This window comes from Calypte anna, chromosome 20 (assembly GCF_003957555.1).
Source record: "Calypte anna isolate BGI_N300 chromosome 20, bCalAnn1_v1.p, whole genome shotgun sequence".
Lineage (NCBI taxonomy): Eukaryota > Metazoa > Chordata > Aves > Apodiformes > Trochilidae > Calypte > Calypte anna.
The window spans coordinates 8817232-8841191 of NC_044265.1; the positions used below are offsets into that span (position 1 = coordinate 8817232).

At 40.6% G+C, this 23960-nt stretch overlaps 1 protein-coding gene across 6 annotated transcripts in view; it reads left to right on the forward strand.

The window, feature by feature from the left end:
- The window catches only part of DOK5 (docking protein 5), a 39717-nt gene extending 18881 nt beyond the window's left edge, over window positions 1-20836 (forward strand). The window contains exons 2-9 of one of the 6 annotated variants that reach the window (XM_030462966.1): window positions 74-181; window positions 7741-7855; window positions 7935-8075; window positions 8729-8918; window positions 10224-10359; window positions 17074-17136; window positions 17330-17450; window positions 20167-20776. In XM_030462966.1, coding sequence (XP_030318826.1) covers window positions 74-181; window positions 7741-7855; window positions 7935-8075; window positions 8729-8918; window positions 10224-10359; window positions 17074-17136; window positions 17330-17450; window positions 20167-20234 — 942 coding nt within the window. In that variant the 3' untranslated portion in view covers window positions 20235-20776. Of the gene's footprint in view, window positions 1-73; window positions 182-7740; window positions 7856-7934; window positions 8076-8728; window positions 8919-10223; window positions 10360-17073; window positions 17137-17329; window positions 17451-20166 lie in introns of all 6 variants that reach the window. The other 5 variants (XM_030462968.1, XM_030462967.1, XM_008497849.2 and 2 more) reach the window with 5 other exon arrangements.
- Window positions 20837-23960: the final 3124 nt, after the last annotated feature.

The following is a 23960-nucleotide window of genomic DNA, read 5'->3' on the forward strand; positions in this document are numbered from 1 at the left end:
GTTTAACTACTGTGCTGGTATTAGTGATATTTAAGTCACTGGAGATGTCAAGTTTACTCTCTTGTGTTTCTAGATTTACCAGAGATGCTGGTTAGTATTCAAAAAAGCTTCAAGCAAGGGGCCAAAGAGGCTGGAGAAATTCTCAGATGAACGAGCTGCTTACTTTAGATGCTATCACAAGGTAAGACAGTAGCATGGCTTTTCCTTAAACTTATTTTTTAAATGAAGAATTGGGAATAAAATGTGAATTGACATGTATTATTGGTCTGAAAATTGGAACTTTTTTTTTTCCTGTCAAAATCCTAAACGTGCTTGTATGTTCCTTCATTCAGTGTAGTAAAGGCAGAGAAATATTCTGTTTTCTGCTTTGTAGCAAACATCTTGCTAATGGAAAATTACTGTACTTTTAGAGTTGTCCTTTCCTCTTGTCAGCCTTTTAAAATCAGATCTGAAATGCTTTGCAGTTACTACTACTATTTGTATTTACAGTAACAACTGCCCATGCTAACATGTGAATTCAAAAAGCTGTATTGCTTGCAGATTCCCACTTTACCATGATTTTGCATCTGTGAGAAGACAGTAGACAGCTACTGGAATGAAGGAAAGCATACAAATTTTTTTGCAATGATGGTGTGAAAACCTTTCCTATATTCACTTGTATTAAAAAAGTGAAGTTTTTCCCTGTAATCACTTTTGCAGACTTCTGTGCACATTCCATATTCATCTGAGAATTTACATGTGTAATTCTCCTGGGCATGGAGATGAAAATAAACCCTTTTATTTATAATTATTGTTAGCAAATGTTTAATATATTAGAAGATTAGGAATTATGTGCATAAATTCCTAGGAACTGGTGAGCACAGCTCAGCTTGAGGCTGGTCTGCATTTATTTTGACATACATTTACAGGAAATCTTGAGGGAATAGGGAATCTGAATGCAGACTTGTCTGTCTGCATGCCACATAATTTGTAATTGATTGGTCATAAAACCTGTGGTACTGTACTCATATTACCTTTGTAGTTACTCATGCCCAGAAGTAGTTCAAATTTATATTAAGGAGCTTTCAAAAGTGATGAGGAGTGCTTTTTTTATTTTTAATTTCACTTGATGTATGAGAGGGCTGCACTGTGTATATAAGACAATTTCCAGCTTTGTGTTGAACACTGTGTTTATATTAGTGTGGCTCTGTCAATTACTGATGCAAATCTGTATTTCTTCCATTGTATTAATGCAATACATTAGCAGCACATAGTGACTTGAGGTTCCCATTAGGTAATGGGTATAAAATCTAAATGGGCCTGGACTTTCTTCTCTTCTTTCAAGAAGTTCTGCAGCTTAGCATGTGTTTATCATGTAATACAACCTGCCAGCAGTTTCCTATGTTTGAATCTGCAGACTGAAGCAGCATAGAAAGTCTCACTGGCATTTTCAGTTTCAAATCAAGCTTAGTCTATAATAACCAGTTACTTAATTTTAAACTATTGCTTCTTATTTACAAAGGTAGTTTGTGGATTTCTCTGGTAGCTTAGGTGGATAAACAGTGGTGCAACTCAGTCACTGGGAATTGCCTGGTTACTGCAGTAGTTCATGCTTTCTGCTTTTGCAAGCTGTAACTGTAGATAGTGGGATCTGTAATATTAAGAGGCATAAACATTAAAGCACACCCTAGTCTTGGACGAGCTTTTGAGAAATACTGTCATGGCAGTAAGAGATCTTGCATATTTTGTGTGTGTTTTATCAGAGCTTAGGCAAATCTCAGGGTTATTTTAGGCTGGATGAAGGCGTAAAGCCAAATGTCTGGAGGGGAGGTGGGTAGAGGAGTTTTTATCTTTTGAAGGAGTAAACCAAATTTGAATTTGGTGTGGGCTTCTGAAACTACTGCTTCCAGTGGGAGTGAACAGATAAATAAATATTATTTCCTAAGTCTCTGGGGGGTGAGTGGGGTGTCTTGAGGTCTGAGTCCTGAAGCTAAATATACTTAAGATGATCGGTCTGCGCTTCTATGGTTTGGGTTTCTTTTTTGGTGTCTTGGAGCTGCCAAGCTTGCCATCAGCAGTTGTTTTCCACATTTCTCCCTCCTCTTTACCTCTCTGTACTGAAGCAGTGCTTACCAAGGAGGGTTGCTTTCTGTGGGATTGCCCAGGACAGAGGGTTGCTGCTTTGCAGTACTGCTCTTTGGCACTCAGGCTCTGCAGTGCCCCCACTTTTTCAAAGTTAAGGTAAATGAGTCCATCCTCTTTTTGTGGAGTCATCAGCTGTACAAGCTGACAGACGTTGTTTATTTGCATGAGCCTTACAGGAAGGAAGCCAGTGAACATTAAATAGCATTTTCTGGCTAAAATATGTTAACTTACTCAGAGCACCGGTGGGTAAAAATGAGTTGTTGTTGTTTTTTTTAAAAAAACCTTTGTAAATGTGTGAAATTCTAAGGTGATGAATGATGCAGCTTCTAGCAGTACTGAATATGAGGTGCTGAGAAAGGAGAACATGGCACTGCTGCTCTGTACCACTTTATAGTTGAAGTGATTCTTATAAAAAGTGTAGTTATTTATTAATCAAAAGCCACCAATCAGCTTAATACGTTGGAGTCTTCAACTAACACTATTTGTCACCTGGTTTTGATAAATAAAATTAGTAGGACTCTGGTACTCAAGACTTCATCCTGAGGTCTAGGATATTCATTGCTGTTGTTTTGAGACACATTTGGTCAGGAAGAGCAGCTGTTGCAGGGACAGTTTGGTGGGGTGTGGAGGCTTTTCTGTGACTGTTCTGTCAGTCCTGGCCAGGAGGTTGTTTCTTCTGACAATGCAGCTAATCCTACAAATGAGAAACCCAGACAGTCCTGTTAACATGTCAAGTGTCACTGGGCCATAAGTTTGTGCTAACGATTCTGAGGACAACTGCAGTGCAGTCTGATAGATGATAATGTAGAGAAAATTACCAGTGTTTTAGTGATAGGGTTGTTAACTTCCTTCCTGTGTTCTGAAGTGATTCTCAAATGCTGTTGAAAGCAGCATCATATCTAGAAAATTGAGGAGCCCCTGCTCACCCCTTCAGTCTCAGGTTTAATCCTTCATAAAACTGTAATGGGTAGAAGAAGGAAAACCTTGAATGGAGCTAATTTTTCAATAGCACCCGCCTCCTTCACAAGTATTAAATTGTTTCATTCTGTTGCTTTTTTGGTGATGAATTACAGTGCAAAAGTTTCTTTGATTTATTAGTGGAAACAGGCTGTTCAGAGCATTTGCAGTGTTGGCACCCTGGTGGCTCCAGGCACTGGAGTTGCTGTGGTCAGAGACCATACAGGGTCTCCTTGGTGCCTTTGTCCATTCAAGGTCTCTCCTTTATCTATCTGAAATTGGGATCAGTGTTTCTGAAGTGTCATGGGGTTGTTTGTTATAGTGGGAGGTCAAATTTGTTCACATTTGAATACAGGATGTGTGTGTCCCCTTGTGCAGCCCTGCACCAGGGGCTGAATTAAGTCATCCTTGCCATTGCAAGCTCAGAACACAAAAGAAATTTACTTTTTTTGTATAATATTGAGCTTTAGATACTTTCTAGTTTTGTTATATTTTTTCAAAAGTGAAAAGGTTAAATTGTCCTAAAATACAGGTCATCTGAGGACAGTCGTCTGTTGCTTATGAAGTGAACTGGAAATTTGCATAGGAAAAGCAAATTGACCACTTAATTCATTAGGTCTCACAAAGCAGAGTAAATAATTAGGGTCCAGGCTACAGAGTCTGTGCAGAGTTACCTTTCAGGTAGCTGTCCAGTTTTCACTTGCTAAATGTAAACAATCAACCACAAATTACCATAAACTTCAATAAAAATAATATTTGAGGAAGGAAAAAGTTCTTATTTCTCCAAGTGACCTTTGGATTTGCAGTGTGCCAGAGGAATCCTGTATATTCCAATACAAAGCCAACTACCTGCATACTGCGAACAGGAATCCAGTGATTCCCTGAGGGGATCTGAGCTTTAATCCGATTGTATTAATCTTGCCTTGAAACAGCAGAAGTAATTTAAACAGTCTTTCTGTCTAGTTGTGGAATAAAGCATTTGGAAAATTGAATTGTGTAATTTGTAATTGTTTTCCAGGCTTGGTAATGCAAAACTGTATTGGTAACAAATTAAATGTTTCAAGTGTGACCACTCTGCTAATAATTGCCTGTTAAACATTTATTTTAATGAATACTATCACTTAATATGAATCAAATGTCTGCTTTGAGGCAGGGCTCTCAGAATGTGCTTTTAGTACCTGTTTTGCTTTGCAGTGCAGGCATTCTGGATGCACACAGGGCAAAAGGGAATCCCTGGGAGCACTGGACTCATTGCACACTGCTGCAATGTGCAGACTCCCGTTAGGACCCTGTCATATCCCTTCTTTATTTCAGCATACAGCACCCAGAGGTGGGGGCAAAGTGATGAAAAAGGAGTTTAGGATTGAGTGTATAAACACACAACTTGATTATATGAGAACTATTATTTTTTTTAGCTAACATTCACTGCATCCCTGTACCCCTTTTGCCTTCCTGCCTTCTCCTCCTCCCACCCTTTGGACACAGGGCCAAGCCCATCACTCTGATGCTCTTGCACTAACAGTTGTGCCCTTGCACTAACACTTCATCGTCTGCTCTTAGGTTGACTTAGAGAGAATTTTCACTTAGAGAGGTGAATTAACTGCTGGTTGATACCCCAGAAAAGCAAAACAGATCACTGTGAACACTGTGAAGGCAACAGATAAGAGATAAATAATGTCTTAGATAATCTGCATTGTCGTCTCCATAATGCAGGATGTACAGCAAGAGAACAGTAATAAAAAGCAAATGCAGGAGAAAGCATAGTCAAATGAAAACAAATTTTTCTGTTCAGAAGGTTGAACTTCGTGATTTCAAGCATGAGCTGGCTCTTGTAAAATCTCTATGGGAATGTATTACTCTGCATTTGAGATTACAAAGTGTTTTACTTAAGTAACTAACTGGCTTTTGAGAGGAATTTATGATAACAAAGAAAAAATACTGCTATTCTCACTCTGAAACAACAATGCTATTATATTCATGCTTCTTTGTATTTAGTTGTTTCTAAAGGGGAATGCAGGAGTTGTGAGTTGTGCTGTCATGAGGTAAATCACCCAGCCACCACACTTTGGAAACCTTGGGTTTTGCCCTTCTCCCTAATAATCCATTGATGTGACTGTAGCATAAAGTAGCTGTCCTTGCTTATGGGGAGGAGACTGGGCAATATTGCAACTTGCAGCCCTTATGAGAATAAAACATCACAGCTTAAGGGGTAGAGTGTGATCTTAGGGATGCTGGGCATGGTGAAGGCAAGATATACAAGATTGGAGTCCCAGTAAAAGAAAGTGTTCAGGAATCTCTCTCCTTTAGTGTTGGAAGGTAAAGCAAATGTTTTAATCTTGGTATTACCATGTTCCCAGCAGTGCTATGAACATTTGCTCCTATCTGGCCTGGAGGTGCATGACTCAGCCTGAATACAGAGTCATTAATGGGTCTGTTTGTGTTGGTTTTTTCTCTCCCAGCTCTGTGCAGCAGCAGCCTCCCACATGGGAGGTGCCCTTTACCTCCCTCCAGGGGCTGTAGGGCATCCCCCTGCCTGGTGGGGATGCTGCACATCACAGGGGCCTGGAGGGGGCCATGGGCAAAAGCTGCTGGGTTTGTGCCTGTGAGCATCCTGACTGCTCAAACTGCTTATGAGCCAGCATGGAGAGGTAGTTTGCTATTCCCTGACTAGAATAAACCTTTCACCATCTCCCTGAGTCCTGCCATAGCATCCTCAGGATTCACCCCACTAGAGTTAGATATTGGGATATCTAGCAGGAGGCTTGTCATGTGTCTGATATTAAGAATAAGTTTTCCATTAGGACAAATCCTAGATGGCTAAATGATTCATTACCAAAATGTATGGCTGTGTTCTGCTTCTACTAACTTTAGTACTTGTAGGTACAAAATTTCATTAGCTCATTCCCTTGCAGAATTTGTAGATGTGCTCAGTATAAATGTCAAGGTAATTGGTGTCCTGAATGAGTAAGTGTAGCTCTCTTTTTTCCTCTTGCATTTGAAGCCTTTCTTGGCATATGAGCAAAATATGAGTTGAACTTGGCAGCTTTGTGCTTGACCTGTCATATGCTGAGCATGATGTGAATAGGTTATGACAGATTTGTCATATTCAATGATGAGTTTGTTGGTGTCTTGTTAGGGCTGGGGGATGTGTTCCCATTGCAAGATTTCCTGAAAGAATGAAGAATGCTCCTGCAAAATTAACACCATTGGGAAGTCTCAGTTTCAACACTTCTCAAATTCTTGAACCTGGAGGCCATGAAAACCTGAGTTGTAAATTTGGCAGCTATGCAGAAGGTTTGGTGTGCTCCCCTGGGATGCTCCTTCCACTATTTCCTCCTTCTGCTGCCCATAGAATGAGTTTCCAGATACTGAATCTGTTCTTTATTTTGATTTTTATGGAGATTTTAGTCACCAGCTACTCTTTGTTCCTTCCATTCACAGTAAGATTTTGACTGTTTTTCCCCTCTGGAAGGGAGTGGGCAATAAATTGGCTCCAAGAAACAAGGAGCCTTAGGGTAAAGGGCTAAAGAGATGCAGTGAGTGTGCTGGGGAACCCAGGGTGCTCTAGAGGAGTGGTTTCTGGTGCTGAACCCTACAACCCTGATGACTCTTTATACTTCCCAGCTCTTACATATAAGACAAGTGCTGCATTTATTTCTTTGTCTAGGGCTGACACAGTTTGATATGAGACTACTGAACAGAACTCGTGAGACCAAAGTAGGGAAGTTGTTAGGTTATACAGCTTTGGGAACATTTCTGTTTAATTCCCCTCTCTGTCTTCAACCTCTGTCATGTAAAATAATCATTGAAATGTTTCCTGATAATGACTATTTAAATATAACTTCCTTTATATTAAAAGGAATCTAATAATGAAGTATTCCTACTCAGACAAATGTGAGGAATGCCACTTGTGACTGTGAGGGTGAAAACTGGGTGTTAGAAACATGAAGCAAATGTAGTATGTATTTACTAAAACTGTATACAAAGTAGTAGATACATGTTTATATTTTGGTGTGAAAGCTGTTTTTCCAATTAGTTTTTGGCAACCAGGCAACAGAAATTTGTGTTTACAAGTCTGTGAATCTTTGAAGCTAAAAACATTTCTGGCTAAAACTGATTTATTTTTTTTAAGTGGACCATTCTAACATATCCTCAACTTTTCCTCAAAAAATAATTGAGAGAGCAACTTTTCACCAATTTTACAGTTTTGTTCTTCATGATGAAAGCTGTACTGGAATTGAACTTGCTCCTTCAACTGAGTGAATCCTTTAGATTTTTATCATCACTTCTCATTGCTTCTGCTATATCAGGTTGGTCTTTCTTGTGTCCTCCGTGTAGATGTTTCTCAAATTTGAGTGAGCTTTGATTGTACCTGCCTCTTGGCTAAAATCCTATTCAGGTGGTGTTGCCCTGATGCTCCCATGCCTACAAGAAGTACTGGAGGATTTGGCTGCTTCATAGTCCAGGGTCTTCAAGTTGATTGAGGTGATTCGTGTCAAGGCTGCAGTTCTTAAAGAGCAATCATAGGCACAGTCATTCTCTCTCTCCTTTTCTCTGGTATTTTCAACATGATATAATTACTTTATTTCCTTCTCCGGTCAATAATGTGTATACATCTTTCCAAGCTCCCAGTTAAAACTCCAAATTGTCCTTTTTCAGGTCACAGAACTCAATAATGTCAAGAATATCTTACGAACTCCAAAAAGCACAAAGAAGCATGCTGTTGGGATTTATTTTAATGATGACACATCCAAAACCTTTGCTTGTGAGTCAGGTAGGTAAAATGGCAATGCACATGAACAAACATAAGAGCATTAATAGTGAAATTGTAAATGTATTATACCTACACACAGATTTTCTGGACCTTTATACAGAACTTGAGGCAGATGAATGGTGCAAGGTGCTGCAGATGGAGTGTCTTGGAACAAGAATTAATGACATTAGCCTTGGAGAGCCTGACTTGTTAGCATCTGGAGTAGAGAGGGAGCAGAGTGGTAGGTGCATAAATCTTGACATTCTGAATCTTGAAATGCATTATTTGGAAACCTTTTGGACTGTGCATATGGGTATCAGAAATAAATTTGACCAAAATTATTTTAATTTTATTAAGGTAACTAGAATTGTTTTGGAATAGCACTTTTCTTTCTCAGACAAGTCCGTTGCCCTTGGGGATGGGGAATTATCTTTTGTTGTGTGTTTTGTTGTATGATGGCTGTACAACAGCTTCAGTCTGTGACTGAGGCTCTTTGGCAGTATTGTAAAAGCAAATTAGAAATAATAGTAATTGCATGCAAAACCTGAGCCCACAGCTATTTCCTTTTCCTATGCAAATTAAGTAATTACATGCACAAATGCAATTGCAGTGTATTTATTCATGCACAAAATTTTATTAATTGTTTGCAAATATCAAGATTATGATATGCAGTTCTCTTTGTGTGAATGCACACACAAATCAGGGTGCAGTATTCTGACTACCCAAACACAGACTTTATTAAGTTGCTGGAAGGAATTGAGTCTTTTGTGTTTGAATTAATTGTTCTAAGTGAAAGTAAGATCTTGTATTAGAGATGGAATATAGGAAATTCCTTTAATGACTTGTACGTTTAACGGGCAGGGATTTTAGACTAACCTTTTGTTTTTCTCCCAGAGAGATTCAATGTGTATTTGATGCCATCCCCTAATTTAGATGTGCATGGGGAATGTACCTTGCAGATAACATTTGAGAATATCTGTCTTTGGGACATCCAGAATCCCAGAGTAAAACTCATCTCTTGGCCATTAAGTGCCCTCCGACGCTACGGGCGGGACCCGTCCTGGTTCACGTTTGAAGCAGGGAGGTAGGTGTGTGCTCTCTCTGCTCTGCTGCTTTCCTTAGGGGTACTCTGGACCACTTCCCAAGCATGTTGAAGGACATGAGACCTTCTCCTCAGACAGTAACCAGTCTGTACCTTCTGCTAAAAAAAAATTATAAACAATTAAAAAAAATTGGCAGTTGCTAAATAAAAGTGCCTTGCGGGGAGGGTGGGAGAACTGTGGCATGCCAGGGGACTGGAGGGTGGAGGCTGGCAGCTTTCTATAGTATTGTATAGGGCTGTTCAGTAAAGCACTATGTGAGCCAGAGAGTTGGATGGACACATCTGGGAAGAAGGAAATCTAATTGCAGAATTTGTACAACATGGGCCTTTGAGTGCAGAGTTATAGGTGCAGTATGAGGAGAAGTGGAGTTTGAGGTTGAGAGCAGCGAGTGCCAAGTTGTTTCCCAAAAGCAAACTAAAGTAAAGGAGAAGGGACTCCTGTGTTCCATTGATTAGATTCCTGTTTTCCATCTAGTTGACAAATGGATTTATAAGAAATTTGAATGTAAATCCTTGTTTTAGAGAGGTTGTTCTGTATTGCTTCCTGCAGCTCAGTCTTAATGAGCTGAAGTCTTTGTCTGGCTGAAATTGGAGCCCTTGTTTGTTGAAGTAAAACTATTAAATCCTTTCTAAGGGATGTGGATGCATTATTTTAGATAAGCACATTAAATAATTATAATAGTAAAAGAGAAGCAGATCAAACAATTGACTTCTCTGGGAAGGGATGTGGCGTTTGAATATTTATCTTCCATATTACTGCAGAATTTAGTCCTCTCAGGGGAGGAGAGGGTTACATTTTTGCTTAACTGATCATGCATTAGCCATAGGACGATGCAGTTGGGATGCTGAGGCTATGTAGCTGTTGTTTCAAGTGGAAGACAAAGCTCTGCACAATTCATTACAGGCAGTGTTAAAAGTTTAAAAGGGGAAGACAAATTAATCCTGCCTGACACAGATTCTAGATAGGATCTAAATATTAAAAATCTAGGTCTTGAGCATGAACTCTCTAGAGCTTAAGCGCTTATAATAGATCAGTGGTATTTAGCAAAGTCCCTGTTTGGTGAGAGCAATATAAATATGAATTAAAATAGTAAGATTGGATCGGGGCTGGTAAGACCCAAACACAAAGACTTTTAGATAACTTTGTGCCATATTTCAGCAACCTTTTGCTTTCTTACTGCTTGTGTGATGGTGCTTCTCCAGCAGCGTGCTAAAGTTTTGACTGTTCGTGGTGATCTGTAAACTTCAAATCTCACACTTGGAATGTGTCTGTCCTTGCTTTGCCAGGATGTGTGACACAGGAGAAGGACTGTTCATCTTTCAGACCAGAGATGGTGAAGCAATCTATCAGAAGGTTCACTCGGCAGCTTTGGCCATAGCGGAACAACACGAGCGCTTGTTGCAGAGCGTGAAAAATTCCATGGTATGGCTGCTTTTGGTACCTTTGTTGTCTTGCCCTGGGTAACAGTGAACAGCATGTTTCTGCAGTGGGATTTTTAGGTTTTGATTCACAGATAATAAGCATTATTATTATAAGATAATAAGATTATTATTACATGCTGCTTAATTTTAATATTTAAAGCAGGGAATGTAACTCGTGTTACTTTTCAAGAATTGAAACAACAGGGGAAACTTGAAGTCCTTTATTTTTGTTTTTGCAAAGCTATCAATAAATGTGAATTAATATGGAGATGCTCCTGTCAGTGCACATTGTCATAAGATTCCTGTGATTAATCATCATGAATTTGTTTGGAAGCATTTTTCATCAGTCTAATCTATTTTCAAAATGTTGTGGCTCATGCTCAGTTCATCAGTTACTAATTGATGTCTACACTCCCAGGAATGCTTTGGAAAGAGTCATATGGTTCAGATTAAACCTTGGGGGAGGACTAGATATTTGCCTGAGCTCTCCATGGATGTCTGTTTTCCACAAGTTGTTTTTAAGTCAGAAACATCTTTTACAATGGACATGACTGGTGGGGAATATAAGAATAAGATGCAAAAGGAGCATACAAATTGAGAACAGATACTGTGGAATCTTCAAAAGCATTTCATCTAAGGAAGTGAATTTTATAGCACTTGGACCTAATGTGTTTCAAACTCTCATTAACTTTTTTTTTTTTTTCTCCATGAAACCTGTGGAGTGAAAAGAAATGTTCTGTTTCTCCCATATCACAATTGGTCTCTCTGCCTCAAGACTTGTGGGTTGCCTTTGACAGCAAAATTTAGTATCTTGAAGATAACAGGCATTCTGGATTATATAAAATGCCCAGAATGGACAACTGTGGAAGAGCCTGGCTATAAAATCCATCTCTGTTTCAGACAATAGTAACTGATTTATGTAACCTGAAAGAAGACTTAGGGTTTTCTCTTCCTGTAGTCATAAACACTGCTGTTATCCGCACCTATGTCAAATCCAACATCTTGGTTTCAGGAATAAGTTGTAGTAATGAATTACCTCTTTATTAACTTGGTGACCTAGGTGGGATGGAACAGACAATGGCAAATTTAACTTGTGTAAACTTAGGAAAATGTGAGAGTGGATATTGAGCAAATGCAGAAGGGAAGAAACTCTCTGGAGAGCTTGTATTTATTTTGTTTTTCCACTTGGTTTGAATTGAGACAGAGTGGAAGCCAAATAGACAATAGGAAAGTTAATTATCTTAATAATAGTTCCATGAGGAGAGGAGGAGCAATAGGAAACTCTTTCCAAGTGTCCCAACCAATCCTGGGGACTGTGTAACTGATTGTTTCAACCAAACATGCAGGCAAATGAGTGTTTCTGTTTGTAGAGTAGGTGGGATAACTGAAAAGGGAAAGTGAAGAGAATTCAAGTCTGTTTCTGGGCAGTGTGGGTTGGGAAATGTTTGCACTTTCAGCAGGAAAGAGACTAATTAGTGTTTTTATATATAAGTGAATATATTACACACTAACTGAAGACCAGTTTTCAACTGATATTACTCTGGTAACTTGTGGTGGTGGCATTACTGTGTGGTCACTTCTGTAAAAGCCCATGGGAGAGTGTTCTGTCTGTGATTTCAAGTACTAAGTTGGAGCTTTTCTAATGACAGCCTCTGCCCTGTGTCCATTTGGGCCATGTATTTTTGCCAGTGTTTCCAGGTTCACTGGGAAGAACTTGAAACTTTGCTTGCTTGATTTCAAGTGTTAGAGCTAGCAGGTGAACTTTGCACTGGGATTTTCCCCTTTCCCAGCAAAGCATCTAACACCATCTTTGCTGTTTTTTACTTTAGGTTAAAATGAAAAACTTTATAGTTCTAGTTAGGGAATATTTATTTAAAAAATAACCAAAATTATCAAAATTGAGACAGATGGGTAGATGACACAAGTACTCAACAGTAACTAAATTAAGCAGATTAAAATTACCCTAGGCTAAATCAGCATAATTAGCTAACTTTTGTAGCCTATCAGGATTAGAAGCAATCCAGTAACCTGGTGAGAGCACAACTTCATTTTCATAAAACAGGAATAAATGCTGGCACAATAGTGAATAGGCTTATAGGTAATTTCCTATTTGATGCTTTTTGCATTTGTGTAGTAGCATCTCTAATAGATGATGTCTGATGCTGTGCTGTAGAATTGCTGCAGTCTTACAAGTGCCAGTGGACTCACCAGGTGCACAGTTGCTCTAGATTTCAATAGAGAGCAGCTGCACAACCCCTAAAAGCTTTTCCATGAACAGTGTCCAACCACAGCCTCTAAATCTAATTCTATAAATAAACCCTAGAGTGCTAAGTGGGGAATAAGAACATAGTCCTGGTGAACTGAAAGTCTTGTAATTTAGTAGCAGAATATAATTGTTGGGCATGGGTCAGTTTGCCCCTGAATAAGGAGTTTCCCAAGTCTGTCATGGAAACCTTGTCTGGTTCCAAAATAGTCAGTAACGTTTGGTGGCTTCTCTGGGCTTCAAGAACACTCAGATTTAGAAGTTTAGGCAGAGGATCATAATAGAGCATAGAACTGCTGATTACAAAATATTTGTAAATTACATCTTTGTTCTGATCAACTGATGTCCCTATTTTTCTAATTTCTGTTTTTCTTCTGCTTTTGAATGCTTCAAGAAGGAGTTTTTTTAATTTGCTTGCACTTCACAATCAACTGTCTGTATTGTTTCTAGCTCCAAGAATTATTTACCCTAAGTTTTTGCATTGAAACTTGAACTATTATTTACAGAAAGGGTAAATAAAAGTAGAAAGTAGGAGACAGGATGGTGAGAAATGAAGTGTACACTGAATGTCTTCTCTTTGCTCCTGTAATCCTGACCACTGCAGCATCAGTGATGTGATTATCCAAGGTGGGGGTGATGGTATTAAGCTACCTGATGAATCCTGGAGCCTGTCCAAGAAAGAAAAAGGGAGTTGAGTGTCCCATGTTGATAGAGCAAAATAAAGCTGCCAAGAACTGTTGAGAATGTGGGCTATAATGTGTCTGTCACCTCCCTAGCAGTAGCTCTCTTTATATTACAGTATGTTGGTTCAGTTCGTGACTGTAACTGGGTCTGGCTCTTGAAATGCATGTGCAAAATAGATGAGATAATGGTTCCTCAGTTGGGAACCTCAACCTGATGCTTTCTGATGATGTGCTGCTGCTGTCTGGTGAGGTCTGAGCATATCCTGACTAGAGTCAGTGACCCCCTCACAAGTGGGATTCATTATTTTCCTTTTTTCTTTTAAAGGGAAGAAAGAGCTGGTTTAGCTTATGACTGCCTGAAGCCATTCTGGCCATTTGATAACTCATCTCATCCAACTGTTTCTCTTTTTCCACTTTTGCTTTACCAGACAATGAAAAGAAAATACCTCTTCAAGTTATATTTTCATCACTATTTGGTTGCCATGAAAACTGATTGGAGCAGTGCTGTGGCTTGACTGCTGTCATCTATGCCTGCTCCCAGATCAGGCTGCTTTAAAAGAAGAAATTCAAACCTTAAATCTCACTGAAGTAATAACCGTGAACTTCTCAGCTTTGGCAGCTCTGGCTCAGTGCTTCATAGAAAGATATTATCAGCCAGGTTACCTGCAGCCTTCCCCAAGGCTTCTTCCCTTCTCAGCAGCTCAGGTGTGCACTGGATCCCTCTGATGTGCTTCTGTCCAAGCTGGAGCCTGCTATTGTTTCTGGTCATTTCCACAGAGATTCATAGTTAAAAGCAGAAATGGTGTTTGCTAACTTTTGAATTAAGAGAAGAATATTGAGTGTCAACGTAAGATGAATTGTTGTCAAAACAGTAGCAATATGTCAGTGCCCTTTAATTTCCAAACTTGTTTTTATTAGTTTGCCATTCTAGAGCTTTGCTGTAAGGAGTTTTGCCAATGTTTTTTTTTTTTTATCAATTAATTGTTCTAATTGATTTTGATTGAATATATGGATTTGCTTCACTTGGAAGAAAATCCCCTCAAAATCACAGGGAGCACCTTCTCCAACTGGGGATCCCAAGATAAAGGTTTATCTAATGCAAATTGCTCTTCAAAGTCTTTGAAAATTGGAGTATCCAGATTGAGGAGTCCAACCAAACCTAACAAATCTTAAATCAGCTCTTTTTTCATTCCTTTTGAAACCATGATCACAGCTAACATAGGAGACTGGTGGTGTGTGGATGCTATACTTTTGGGTGGGTCTTTTTGATTGTTTGTGTGGATGTTTTATTATTTAAGGTTTTTTTTGGTTTTTTTTTGTTTTGTTTTGGTTTGGTTTTTTTTGTTTTGTTTTGTTTTGTTTTTAACCAGGCAATGGTTTTGCCTCTGATGCAAGTTTTGCTGATTGTTAAGGTGGCATCCAAGAAAGGAAATACTTTATCTTTCCTCCCCAGGACTTCTGGGAGCCAACTGCAGCCTGTCTTTGACCCAGAGCCCAGCAAATTGCCTTAGCATAGCTTTTATATCTCTCATTCAAGTGACAAGAAGTGGCACAGCAGCTTCTGAAAGGACATTGTAGAGAGGTTGGTGCTGGTCTCTTCTCACAGGTAATTAGTGATAGAACAAGAGGGGATGGATTCAAGCTGCTACAGGGTAGGTTTAGACTGGACATTAGGAAAAAAAAATTCATGAAAAGAGTGGTCAGACACTGGAATAGGCTGCCCAGGGAGGTGGTTTGGTTGAGTCACCATCCCTGGATCATAGAATCATAGAATCGTAGAATCCTAGGGGTTGGAAGGGACCTTGAAAGATAATCTAGTCCAACCCCCCCTGCCAGAGCAGGGCCACCTAGAGTACCTCGCATAGGAACGTGTCCAGGCGGGTTTTGAATGTCTGTGTTTGAGGTTGTTTAAATGTGGTGTTGGGGATATGCTTTATTGGGGAGAGCTTTGTTAGAGTATGGATGATGGTTGGACTTGGTGGTCCCAAAGGTCTTTACCAACCTGATTCTCACATCTGCTTTGGCTGAGGTGCTACTGAATATACCTCAAGCCCTGCCACATGTGCGGGGAGCTGTGTTTGTCCTGCTCTGGGGACCCTCAGCTGCTTTTAGCTTCCAGCATTCTACTTCTCCCCTGGGCAGAAGGTGGTGAGAGGCTATGGTTTGGGTGCCTTCCAATTCAGAAATTGTGTGTTGTGTTAATGAGCTGTGGAGTGGCTCTGTGCCCACAGCCTTTGCTCCTGCGTGTTCCAGCACATCAATTCTGGCTTTTCCCAGCCTGCTGGAGGTGTTCCTGTGGCATAAAACCTGGCCATTATCAAGTTATTCCTACTCTTTCTGTTGCTGCAGAGATACAGTAGGTTAATTGTTAGGATGAAATCAGTTATCATTAAAGCTACCTTTGCTCACAGTCTGAGGGATTTTGATGAAATGCTGTGTATTCAGGACATAGCATACTAATTCTTATCTCCAGCTGTGGCTTTTTTAATGTTTTCCCCTGCTGATTGAGTTCAGGAGGGGGCACCCCTTCAGCCCCTTCCCTTTTCTGTGTCTGTATCTGATCTTTCTCTAGCTGTGTCTCAGCCTGTATTTTTCTCCTGTCTTCCTGATGGCTGAGCTGTTGCTCAAAATGCCTTATCTTGCTGTTCAGCTCACCAATAAATGGCACCACTGTAAAAGCCAGGAAATACTGTCTTCTTCACAAGGCTCTGCTGATTTTTATTCCCAGTTAAAGATTGTCATTGTTTGTTTCCATGGTGCTGAGCTGTGTGTGGTGACACTGCAAAGGGTGTTGGGGCTTTAGTGAAGAAGCTGTAATAAATACAGTGTAGGTGGCACTTTGCATGGTGCAGTGATTCACATCCAGCTGACGTGGAGGTGGTGTTTTAAGAGCAAGACTTGATCTGAGTTTGGTTTTGGGTTGTTTTACCCTCCCAGGCACAGTGTCCACTATGCAGAGAAGGTTGAAGGTAGTTCATGCCTCCAAATAACTTAGAAATGGCTCTCTTAAAAGACAGCCAGCCCTCACCTATTGGCTGTGCTTGCTTCACCTGTTTCTTTTTGCTCCAAAATCTACTGATCTTCATGCAAAAAATTCTTTCACCTGAAGTTTTGTGAAACTAAACTACAAAAGCTGACTCTTTTGTCAAAATCTGTGTTTATAAATTAGAAAAGTCAAGCGAAGTCTTGGTATGTTTGAACTGATGTTTTTCTGAGATTTTGAGAGGAGAATTTTAGCTGTACTGTGGAACTTAGGATAAAACCCAGTTATTTTTATCAGCTTGTGCATACGTCTGATGAAGTTCTTGGGGAAAAAAAGCCTTGAAGTAGTCAGTTCTCACATATTTTTGTGATAAGTATAGTATAACTAACAAGGGGCTGTGATTAAGAAAATGTAGCTGAAAGCCTTGTATGGAGGGGAGGTGTGAGATGTGGCTTCCAGCAATGCACTGCAGCCCACGTGCTCTCCTCTCAGCTTACCTGCATGTGCTGTTCATTCAAAGAATTTAGCTGAAGGATGCTGTTATCTCCCTTGTTGAACAGGAGTTCCAACAGCTGGCATGTTCTTCAGTTCTAGGAGATGGGAGATTAATAGAAAACACTTAAAAACTTAAAAACAACTTGTCCCCATCTGTGTGAAACATCTCCAGTCTGGTTCTTGGTGTGCTGAGGCTTGGAGAAACCGCTTGAGTCACTGGGTAGACCCTCAGATGGCTTTGAGCATGCTGGCACTTCTCTACATTCCATTGAATCCCCCTTTCTGTTTCAGCTCCTTGAGTTACAGCTCCCCTCAGGGGAAGCAGTGCTAGCCCAGGACCAGGGGAGCAGCAAGGTGAGCCTGGTGTGCAGCAGCCTGGCCTCCTAACCCGAGTGGTGTGTGTGTGCCCGTGGAGACTGACCCCTGCTCGTGTCGGGTGGGCAGAGGGAGGGAGGAAGGATCATTGCAAGTCCTTCCAGCCGTGCTCTTCCTGAAGGATTTGTGAAAACCACGACTGTCTCCTTCACATCAGTTTACTGCTTTGCAGCTTCAGATGAAGATGAGTGAGCGAGCCGTGTCCCTCAGCGCCATGGTGCCCTTGCCCCGCAGTGCCTATTGGCAGCACATCACACGACAGCACAGCACGGGGCAGCTCTATGCTCTGCAAGGTAAGGAGGCACTGGGGTGGACATTGTAGAAGCCTGTCAGCTCACTGAAAGCTGATGTTTGCTTGAAGCTGGATGCCACTGCTGTCTGGTTGATGAAGAGAAGGGTGGATCCCACCTTAGGGTGGACAGCTTGGGTGTCATCAGGAGGTACTGTTCCTGCCATTGGAGGGGGATGCTTGATCTGACAAGTTTTCTGACTGTTTTTAGGGAAACAAAGAGAAGTTATTGTCACAGGATGACCAGTTATCAAGGTTTCCCAATCCTTGCTGTTACCAAACTCTTTTAATGGCACCTGATTTTTTTTTTTTACCAGACATTTGCCTCTCCCACCCTTTGGATGCCTGCCTCCTACTGAGAGGGATGCAGTCGTCATTATTCGTTTTGTGTACTGGCTAACATTCAATCAAAACAACTGCATCATTGTAAACAGCCGAATTAGGGAAAGTAAAAGGAAAATGCCACTGTTAGTAGTTCAAGAAAACTGTTGCTTCGACAGCTGCAGTGCTGCCACCATCACAACAGCAGGGCCTGAAGATGGGCAGATGTCTTCTCTGGATCCCCTCCCTGTGATCAGCCCTAGGGGCAGCACAGCTCAGTCCCCTCCTTGCCTGAAAACCTCCCCGAGCTGCAGCAAGGGTGGAATCGCTCCCCCGGGGAGGACTCGGCACCTCCTTGTCCCTCTGTGGTCATCAAGGGACATCTAGTGGTGGTTACTGAGCGCAGGGACGGGATGGGGGAGCACAGCCATCCCTGCCCAAGTGGTTCAGAGTGGTTCGAAACTGAACCTCAGTGTCCTGAGACAGCACAAACTGCAGCTGTCTGCTGCTTTTCCCAGAGATGCCCCTGGAGCAGGAGCTGGAACACTGGGGAGCTCGTCCAAAGTCAGCATCTTTTAGTCATGCATCCTTTGAGAGTTTAAAAAAAAAAAGTGTACTTCAAGACACACTCTTCCACTCTAAGGTTGGTGGACTGAGTTAGTGTGCGTGCAGAAGCTGGTATTGATGAGTTGGGAAGTCAGCATCAGGGTTTTACTCAGAAAAGTCAGCAGAAAACAGCCCGAACCCTTAAAAGAAATGAAAGATCCTGGAGGATTGAATGGAAGGAGCCAATAGCTTCCATACCTTTATTTTCACAATGTATGGAATAAAGGCTGAGCTTGATGAAACATTGGGATGATAGACGGGCCGAAGCACTGGGCTGTCAAAACATGGTGGTCAGCTTGGCCATCAGGACATGGGTTGTTTCCTTGTCCCTGTGGGTCAGGGCTGGTGTGTGCTGAACCTGGGGACAACCTTGCTCTTAGTGCTTCATCTTGCTGCAGAAAACCCCACAGATAAACCTGTGTGTAGCATAAAAACTCAGGAGCTGGCAGGGCTTTCTAGTGCTAACATGGAGATGGCATTTACTGACACCAAGCATTCAGAAATCACTAAACAGGTATTTTAAAACAACCTGGTTTGGAAAACTTTTAGTACCTTTGTTTTCTTTTTTCCCTTCTCTCAGATACTGTGAGTTTCTCAGCAATAAAAAGTAACAGATATTTATTTAAATAAATCCGGATATTCCAGAGGTTGGCACCCCTAGAACACAGAATATCACAAGCTGTGACTAAAAATTACAAGTGGTGGCAGCCCTGGCATGCTGTTGTATTCTTGTCTGGTCCTCAGCAGATTTTTCAGCAAATCATAGAAACTGGTATTTTCCCTTTTTCCTTTTTTGAACACTAGAGGGGGCAGGCAGCCCATAAAAAGTCCCAGCTAAACCCAGCAAATATTTCAGAGGAGGGATGAATAATAAAAGCAGCACTTACATGCCTGTTCGAATTTGTTCAATAAATTAGGGCATGGGAAGATGACCTGCTGGTGGCAGCCTGTGGCACACAAGAACAAGGCTACTTGCAGCACTCTGACACAACCAGGGGATTGGGCTTACTGTGCCTTACCATGGAGTCCTTTATTAAAATGATAATTCAACACCGAGCTGACAGAAGATAAATAGATTTTATGGGTAAAACCACTTGTTTTATATTTAGAAAGTAGTTTGCTTGTTAAATTGGGGAAAAAAAAAAAAAAGGATCCTAGGAGATTGTTGTCATGAAAATGGGGTAGAAGTCTTTGCAAAATAAACCAGCCATGCAGACAGTGTTGTAATTAGGAAAGACACTGAAGTCCTTGTCTTGTTCATCAGTCTGAGCTACTACTTCAGTGGTACCCCAAACACTTCTAATTAGAGCAGGTTGCCAAAATCTTCAAATGCTGAAATTATTCCTGGAGAAAGAAATCTCAAGTAATTATACTGAGTTCTCTAATTCCGTCTGTGTGAAGCAGCATTTCACTCACTCCGTGGTAGAGGCACCTGAAACCTATGCAAAAGCTTTCCTTCCTCATAGCTGGAATTTATGGTTTCTAAATCAAATCTTTTACCCATTTCTAATGTACAGAAAATAACTGATACTAATAATGATCTAAAGTTCATTTTGCATGTACAATGCCAATCAGACCTTTTTACAAATTAATTTTCTTTGTATGACTTTCTGTTCTTGAAGAACTGGAAAAGAAAATCTGAGTGGAGATTCTCAGGTGGAGCAACAGATTAAGCAGGGATAGGTATAATGACAAGGCTGTAATCTGTAGTCCCCATAGTCCTTTATAAAGTACTAAATAAGGTACCTGTGTCTTACTGAGTGTTCTGTTTTTTTCCATCTGTCCTGGTGAAGATGTTTCTAGCCCTGTGAAGCTTCATCGCACAGACACTTTTCCAGCCTACAGGTCAGACCATCGATAAAGGACTGTGAGGAACTTTAAAAACTCTTTGTCTTCTGACTGACTGCCCCAGTGGATGACAGTGATGTTAAGCAAGAATGGAAACGAAGAAGAGTCCAGGTTGGATGAGGTATTCTTGCAATACAAAGGTTTTTTTTTTTTTAAACTTTGCAAAAGTTAAAACTATTCTATTGATATTGGGGAGGGGAACAAAACCAACAAACCCTCCAGAGTTTCTTTTATATCTTACAGCTGGACAGAGAAGAAATCACTCCCTAGATATTTCCAAATGTTTTTGTATGATAGGTATGTTGTAAATATGAGACTTTCCTGTTGTAGTGTGGTTTCATTTTGTCTCTTACAGCTGTGTGTTCACTGATGTCAGCTGTGTCATCCTTGTTCATTGTAATGCTTATATTTAGTTATTTACATTATTGTTCAGCCTAATCCTTGACCTTTGAAATGGTGGCCAGTTTTAAGCAGCTATTGGATACAATTTTTCCTTTGGAGCTTGATGAAGACTTGATTGATTTCTTTTAAAAGTACCCTCTCTGTCTTCTATTTCCTGTATTTATTTCCATCTCTGTAAATGTTTAAAATAATAAAAAAAAACAAATTCCCACCTAATTTGTAGTACTGCACTTTTATTCATCACTTAGCATCATGAACCAAAGTGTTGTGGAGCCATTAGGGCATGAAATGTGATGATGGAGGAGGGGACAGTTGCTTGCTGTGGATTCCCCCTCCACATCTAAAGCCACACAACCACTCATCGGGTGTCCTAGTGGAGTAGAAGATTCAACAGGAACCTCACAATGCCACAAACCATTTGGTGACAGACACATGATTTTTCTGTGTTGTGAAAGGTTCAATGATTGGCCCTTCTTTCAAAGACTGGCACCAGCATCTTAAATTAACAGCAAATACACTTTTTAAAAATAGCATAGTTGACTACCATGTGGAATGGTCTGAAATGTCTGCTTCCAAACATTGGGAATTAAGGTTGTGTATCTGCTTCCAGTCCTGGTGAATCACCTGGGTGGAGTGGTAGTGAGTCTGCTTATTGAAAGTGCACATCTATAGAATGGGAGGGAACAACATAAGAAGAAAAGATTAGAATGCAAAATGATCTGGACAAATTGAAGAAATCCAGTAGCAACAAGTGCTTCTAGGCAAGGCTGATTGACTACACAAACACATCCTGGAGAGAGAAGCAAGAGAGCAGGCCTGTAGAAAGAGATGTGAAGGTTATAGCAGATTACAGGTGGAACACGAGACAACATGGCCATGCTCATGCTAAACAACTAAATATCAAGAGATTGTAGAAGCATTTAGCTTTCTAGACAGCAGAAGTCATTCTTCTACTCTGCTTGAGGCTGGCAAGGTCTTGGTGGGACCTGGTGGCTGAACCCAAGCTGGCACATTCAGCTTCTGCAGCCCCCTGTGCTCTGATGCAGTGCTGGCGTGGTGGGATGGCTCAGCTCTTATGTTGCACTCTGTAGTATCTTTACTTTCCTCTATTAAACAGACTTACTCTCTAGCAATAAAGAAGGAGCAGATGGTTTCAAGTTAGTTCAGCTTTTCTGTTTGTTACAGTGCCCTGAAATAACTGCTTACTCCAGTAAGATAAGTGGTTTGAGCTTAGGATCCATATATCAGTTCAATAAACACATTATCAGTTGTGAAGTAAAACACTGGGAAAGCGTAAGATGTTGGGATTCCTTCATCCCAAAGAGTTGTATAACAGAAGTGGAGGTGAGGGAGGCTTTTTGGGAAGCAAGCCAATGAGTGTGGTAAAGGTAAATGTGTCTCTGAGGGAAAAAAACCAATCAGTATGCCATCATTGTTTAGGCTATGCCATAGTGCAAAGATAAGCTTAATTTATTGTAAATAAGGGTTATATTCATTTTATTTCAAAGCTGAACTGCTAACATAAGTGATTGAAAGGCTTGTTATGACTAATAGGTCTTTATCTTTCAGGGCTACTTCTGCTAATATATTCCCTTTAGAGCTGGCAGCATCTGTTGTTTTATCATGGATATGACAGTTCAGTAAATGCTTTTATTCACCTTTCACTCATGCAATGATTGATGCAGTAAGACTGTCTGTGGTTGAACAATCCAATTACAAAGAAGACCAAAAAGCCACTCTACTCTTGGCCTTTAAATGAGAGGTCATTAAATCTGTCTCTGATATTATCCTTGCTAGTGAAACTGTTTGCAAAGGATGGAAAAAAGGCCTAAAAGTAATGCATTGAATTACTGTGGATGACACAATATCAAGAAGTTGCTTTGGTGTAATTTGCGGTACCAACAAATTAAGTCACTTAATCTTTGCATCATTGCTGACTCAGTTATCAAGGTCTTTTTAGCTGAAGGAAGTGAAGGGTTTGCAGCATGGACAGGTACTGGCTTTATGGTAGGGGTAAGGTCTTCACTGTATTTGGAGCTGGGGCATTCAGACTGCTTAGCAGCCCCAGTTTGTACAGCACCAGTACATCGTGTGTGCCAGTGGTACCTGATACACTGGTGAAAACAGATGCAGAAAAGGAGTGGAAGTCTTTCAGGTACTTGAGCTGCACTGTCAGACCAGCTGTACTTGAGAAAGTGTTCTGCAAATCCATTTGTAAAGCTGTGGGGCTTAGGGCTACAATGGGATTCAAGGTTCAGCGTGTGACAAATCCTTGAGAACTATTTTTTTCCACTCTGTGCCCTACACACAGGCCTTTCCCATTAACAGGACTTCACAAGGGTTTTGTTTGAGCTTGTCCTGTGTCTGAAAAGGATAATAACAATTTTACAGACTGGCTTCAATTGCTCCACCAAATTCCAGCTCAGCCTTTTATATCCTTTAACCTTATTCTTTCTCAGATGTCCACATATCTTCCTTGCTAACTTTTTCAAAGGTGCAAGATTGTTCTGCAAAGTCATCCAAATGCACAGGTCTGGCTCTGTGTAACCTTTCTCATTTATAGAGCTCTAAGTAACTCTGTGTGATTTCTGAGACAGCTGCTCCTCAAAGACTGAACAGAAATGCCATACCCTCTGGTTGCCTTTCATCCCACAAAAGGCCAGTGGTCAACCTAGAAGTCGTAATTGTGGAGACCAAATAATACATTTTAGGGCTAAGAGAAGAAGGGATCAGAAGAATCTGCTTCCCCCACTTTTCAAACCCATGCTAAGAATAGGTGTTCTGGGCAGGAATGAACCAGCAAACCAGTAATAGCACAGTAGGTAGATGGAGCTGGTCCAGACTGCAGCAGAACTTGGTAGGTAATGATCTTTAAAAAGCTAATGGTGGCATCAAATACATTAGGGGAAAAAAATCATAATGTTAAGACTTAAAATTACGTTTCTTAGATGTTATTACAGGTAACAATGCAAATGTTATCTAAAGAAGCACAGAGGGCAAGGTAACCACTGTAAATCATGGTGTTGCCAAGAGAAATGGAGTGGCTGACATCCTCTGCATTTCCATTTTGGAGGGAGAGATGGAGTCACTCAAGGACTTGCCAAAAGTTGCTCAAGACCTCAAGGTATTTTCATACTTCCAAACTTCTGTTTGTTTTAAATGGGATTTTACACTTGTTGTTTGACTAAGATTTAACAAAACAGTTTTTGCTTCCTTGAGGGCAGGAGGGTAGCAGTTTAAGTGAGTTGTTTCAGCATTTCTCTGAGTGAAACAGCTTTATTTTTCATGCTTGTATTGTTGTTAATATTTATTCTTGAAATGGGTAGTATTTAGTTCT